The following is a 5,864-nucleotide window of genomic DNA, read 5'->3' on the forward strand; positions in this document are numbered from 1 at the left end:
TATGTATATAACATTGGGTGACTTAATTGTGAATTTAAAAAGTTCACAGAAGACAAAATGGTCAAAAATTCGGAATATAATTTTTAAAAATTTAAGGATAAAAAATACCCAAATTATAGCATGTAAAAATTTTTTTCTTCGTTTTAGTGCTTAGTGTGAACGCGCGGTTACTCCTCGTGCAATGCTCCGTGTGGGAAAATCTGGATCATGCCAGGCTAAACCGGGAATGTGACATTTGACTTTGGTGTTACAGAATCACGTTCGAGAAATGGAAGCTTCCAAACCTCATAACCACACTGTGCGTTTGTCAAATACACTTGAGACTTTCAAGATAACAGTCAACTTCTTGCCCGCTTGACCCAAGAGAGAAAGGCCTGTGGTGCAGATTGGTGTCACCTGAACTGTCATTGAATGGTGAAATGTTAAGTGCTTTGATAACTGAGCTTCTGAAGGGTCTCTTCATGCGAAGATCATGCCCTGAAACGGGACATTTTTGTAATAAAAAAAAGAAAAGAAATTACTAGCTCAGATTATAACTTAATTACCCAAACACCCCCCCCCCCTCTTTTTATGTTTGCACTGAAATGGCTTCCAGTGCCCTAAATACAGAGTGTTTAGAAATAAGGGCACTCTTAAAGGACAATATCTCGACCATCCATAATTTTAACCGAATTTCACGCACATATTGATCAACAACGAGGACGTGAAGGCTGTAAATTTGAAGACAATCAGTTAATGTGTACGAGAAATAACACGTTTCAAAAAGTTCAACCAAAATTTGGTAAAATGCAAAATTTAACTTCTTATAAGGGATCAGCTACAGGTGCTTGATCGTCCCGTTCTGATTTCAGGACAATAAAGGTAAAACCATTACAGTCACCTCAGGTTACATAAATGGGCCGAGAAAGTTTTGTAGAAGTTTGAGGAGAATTTATTATGCTGCACACGCCTGGTTCCAGTGGGATGGAACCACTACCCACACATCAAGAGTGGCCCTGATATGGTTGCAAGAAGTATTTGGGGAGCTCCTATAAACTGAAACTTGACCCCAAAAAATGATTACAATCACCCCCCACCCCCCCCCCCCCCCACCCACAACCTGAGCTCCTTCAATTATTACCTCTTTTTTGTTTATTTGTTTGTTTGTTGTTGTTTTTTATTGACAGACAGAGTATAGGGAAACAACTTGCAAACAACCGAAACATTGAAAATCAGTGTTGAACAGAACGTCCAAAATATCAACCCTGAAACATGCCACAGAGTTATTAAAAATTTTCGAGGCTTGCACGAAAAGAAATGGTCTACATGCTAATATAATTTAAATAGCAAGCACCTTTATTGAGTTTATTTAGCAATATTAATTTTGTATTAATCAATAATGTGTTCTTCAATGCACATATAGTGACTATTTGAAACTAAACAATATGGTTGATTTTCAAGACGTTGCAAAGTTTTGCGTTTCAGTCAATGTTGGTTGAAGTTTCTAAAATGTGATATGTTTCAAACAAATCAATTGATTATTTTCATACAAATATAATGTCCTCGTGGTTGGGTTTTTCTTTTGCGAAATTTTATTAAAATTGGTTCAAAGGTAATTTAGTCATTGCCGTTTACGTGGGCCTTTTTTTCTTAGACACCCGTTACATGATTTGTGTTTTTGGTTACTGTTTTACCTTTCTCGCAACTGCATAAGGTCATTTGCACGCACGGGACACATTAAACATTCTTCGTTTAGTGAATCAATTTCGAAATTTGCATGTGTGACGGTCGAAGCCGACTCTTATCGATTTTAGACCTCCAAGGGATCTTTAACATGTGAAACCTGCACACGGGATCTTCGAAAAATTTTGTGCCCTTATCCGAGAAGGCTAGGTGTTAGATCTTACCTACCCTAGATCAGGGGTGTGGCTGAAGTACAACAGTCAGAAGGAGCCGAGGAGTAGCAGTGAAAAGGCTGCAGAAAGAGTCAGGAGCCCAGGGGACGGGTGGAGGCAGAATATGGAGACGAAAGCAGACGATAGAACATGGTTAGATAGCAGTAAAGGATGTGAAAGTAGAACATTAATAAAGAAGAACGTTTTCGGTTAGCTGTTAGGTTTCGAACCAGACACCAATTGAATTAGAAATTAACACCGTGGCCTCCAGACCACAAGATCCCCCGTTTCAGTAAAAAGAATATTGACACATATTATAGTAGTCATATTGTGTACATGAAGGAAGAAAAGACGAAACAATAGACGAAAAGAAATAAGTGGGACCTATCAGCACTGTCCACTTCCCACCCAAGTCTGTTAGAGTACTTGTACCCATCTAAACATGAACTGAGATTTACGGCTCTTTGAAAATAACTGAAAATATGCGGCTTACACAGAAAACACACATACACACACACACACACACACACACACACACACACACACACACACACACACATATATACACATGCCCACGATAAAGGATTTAAACTCGTGCTTTCCTCGGCTAGGTCAACTGTGTGCTCAGCTCGACAAGATAGAACCTTGAAAAAAAAACACACCACCGAAAAAACAAAACAAACAACCACACCTTTCTTGAAATTTGTAAGGAAAGGCCAACCACGCAGGGGTCCGAGTGTATACCTTTTTGTGTCCATTAGAAAACAAAATGGAAATAGTCCCCACGATACCTTTTAAAGGTTGGGATAGTCTGTTGAGGGTACTTGTCGTGCCGTTGCCAACTCACAGAGGTTTACACGAAAACTGGGAAGGGTACAGAGTCTGTTAGACTTTGTGAAGGTCATCGCCTGACTTATAGAAATCACTTTTACCCTCAACCATCAATGAAAGTTACAACAACTGGTGAAAGGGCATTTTCATTCCATAGTCCCGAGATCTATAACACATGTCCTGGTAATTTAAGAGTGATCAAATCTCTGAATTCTGATTTTAAAAGTCAGCTAGAGCTGTGTCTATTTTCATGTCTTGAGTTTTAATCGGACCACAATGTACTGCTTATGTGTTGCTAATGAATTATAAAAGCAGCTAAAGCTTTTATTCGGTAACCGGGGGAGCGCTATGTTTATAATATTATTATTATTATTATTATTATTATTATTAGTAGTAGTAGTAGTAGTAGTAGTAGTAGTAGTATTAATAGTAGTAGTAGTAGTAGTAGTAGTAGTAGTAGTAGTAGTAGTAGTAGTAGTAGTTTTAGTATCATTCTTCTTCTTCTTCTTAATAGTATCATTATTATTTATTAATATTATTATATTATTATTATTATTATAATAATCGTTATTATTATTATTATTATTATTATTATTATTGTTGTTGTTGTTGTTATAATTATTGTTGTTGTTATTATTATTCTTTTTGTTATAACTAAATGTCTCATTGCAGTTAGTCATAGACGAAGAAATAGGGCGAAAGGGTAATATGAGGTGTTCTGTGATACCCCATGTCTATAAATACACCCTCAAACAAGTATTGTTTGGAATATTGCATTGCGATATAGTTTGTGTAATTTGTCATAACAAAACTCAAAGTAGGTACATGTGTACTTTTAACATACTATCTGGTGTCTTAAATTCAAATTGTTTTAATTGTAAATTTTTTGAAAAACTAAACGAAAAAGAGTAACTAAATGATGCGCCAGGGACCTAGCTTCTAAAACAATGAAACATGATCACGTTAATAGAGGTAACTAAACGTTTCTTTAGCTCTTAGAATCTCTTAATGATGTCGTAGATTCTTTAAAGCAAAGACAAGGAAAGAAATACGATAGATGAAGAAAAAATTTCAAAATGCTAATAAACATCTCATAAAGTATAAAAACCCGCTTTTGTATTACTAACCCTTTTGTGTGGATCTCAGTCCTAGACAGTGTATAAGACACAATATGCTAACAGGCTGAAAAGTTTAATTTCTCCCGTCTAAGAAATATACTGGGGATTCACTGGAGGAATAAAATCCCAGACACCGAAGTTTTTGAAAAGTCAAACGCTTGTATTGTCTTCTGTTATCTGAAGAAAAATCAAGCTGATATGGGTGGGACACTTTTTACAAATACAAAAAAAGACTCCCCATTGCTATCTTATACTCAGATTTGGCTGTGTGGGAGGCGGGACATATTCGATCCACTTCCAAGCCGGACTGGATGGGATACGGCGTCCCAACACACAAAAACGGAGATACTCAGAAAAATCCTCGTCCTTTCAAAGAAAAACAAAAGACCGTATCCTACAAGTAACTGTGACGAATTTCACCATTACATCACGAAGCCGTTCCAAGATACCGTGTCCTTCCTTGCTGGTCCGTTACTTAATCAATATCTTGGTTTTTCCTGTACTACAATCAATACGTTATTTTGAGAACAGATACTTTACTTCAAGACGCAAAATCCAAACAAAGTCCATTGGTGTCTATGGCTTCGGGGTTAGACGCTTTGCTCTCGTTTATAGGAGAACCCGGTTTGATTCCAGTGAAAGGAAAATATTTATCGAGTACATTGGTCTTCCTGTAGGGACGTAGTATGTATCCATCTCAGCTGGGCTTGTTCCTGGGGGATACGATCAAAATCTGTGATCTAAAATCATTTAAATTGTGCCGATGGAAGCGTAAAAGCAAGTGAATATTTTTTAAGATATAAAGAACACAACAAACACTCCCATCAGAGTCAGTCTACAGATGTTGGACCGTGTCTATGGTTAGCTTGAGATAACTGTTGGCTTCTTTTTCCGTGGTTATGTTTAACAAAATCGATCCATAGTTTGGGTTCTTTTATCGTTTGGCGTTGTTTTAAAGAAACTTTGTCACTGAGATGTTTTCTTTTTGTAGGAACCGGCGATACTGGCAATCATAATCTATTCGCAATGGTAAAGTAATATTAGTTGTGAACATTCTAATGAGATATAACTTTTTAAAGGTATGTGTTTATACAATGTAGATTATTCAGTTGGCCGGCTTAGGAGCCAACCTGGGCTGCCAGGGATACTGTAATAGCATCCCAGCAGAAAGACCGAGATACTCGATTGAAAAAACAACAATATTCTTACCCCTTGCAAATCGACCTCGGGTCTTCTGTCTGCGACAGTGAAACGCCTAACCGCTACACCACAGACGCTGTTGGTACATTTTTACAGCAAATGAATATTAGTAGAGGTATTGACTTTATATCCTACTAGATTATCTTATTTTTAGTTCATGCATTAGACACACTATTAGTGAACATTTCAGCATAAAGGTTTAGGGTACATTTTCAACCACTACTTCGTGAATAAAGATTATGCATTTCGCGAACTCCCTTTTTTTGCATTACGATCATATTGGTTAACTTGCTTACCTAATTTGTTAAAGTGTGTACTTTTCTTTTTTATTTCTCTGGTCTTTTGTCACTAGTATCCAGTAGCATTACGAAGGCCCTAAACGTGAAAATTGTCTGTACTTAGCTAAAGCGAAACATCCATTAGTGTCTGTGTCTTATTTCAGCTGGCTGATGGAACCGGAAAAGAAAGCAGACTGGTCATGTGGAGACATCCAGGAAATGACGTCACAGGGATGTTCGCCAGGTCCGAGAAAATAGCGGGAACCTGTGAACAGGTGAGGGGTAGGGGAGTCAGTCACGTTCTCGCGGGTTTTAGAAGAAAAAAAGAACGTCATTTCTGTCTCCAGTGGCTTTGTTTAGTCGTCAGTGCACTTTTTTTCTTTTCTATTTTTAAATCTTTTTTTTTTGTCTTTGAGTATCGTATTACATTGCACAATGTTACTGATATTTTCATTGTAGTGAGGTTGTTTGCGTCTTTCTATTTTGGAATTGGGAAAACAGGGAAGAGAGGTTATGGAAAATGACAAGTAAGGCGCGAGGGGACGGGGGGAGGGGCGGGGGGT

The 5,864-nt window shown here is 37.6% G+C and overlaps 1 protein-coding gene across 1 annotated transcript in view; it reads left to right on the forward strand.

The window, feature by feature from the left end:
• The window catches only part of LOC101859458 (L-proline trans-4-hydroxylase), a 25,964-nt gene that overhangs the window by 3,920 nt on the left and 16,180 nt on the right, over positions 1–5,864 (forward strand). The window contains exon 4 of the mRNA XM_005090901.2: positions 5,466–5,576. Within this exon, the coding sequence (XP_005090958.1) occupies positions 5,466–5,576 (111 nt within the window). The remainder of the gene's footprint in view (positions 1–5,465; positions 5,577–5,864) is intronic.

This window comes from Aplysia californica, unplaced genomic scaffold (assembly GCF_000002075.1).
Source record: "Aplysia californica isolate F4 #8 unplaced genomic scaffold, AplCal3.0 scaffold00023, whole genome shotgun sequence".
NCBI classification, from domain to species: Eukaryota; Metazoa; Mollusca; class Gastropoda; order Aplysiida; family Aplysiidae; genus Aplysia; species Aplysia californica.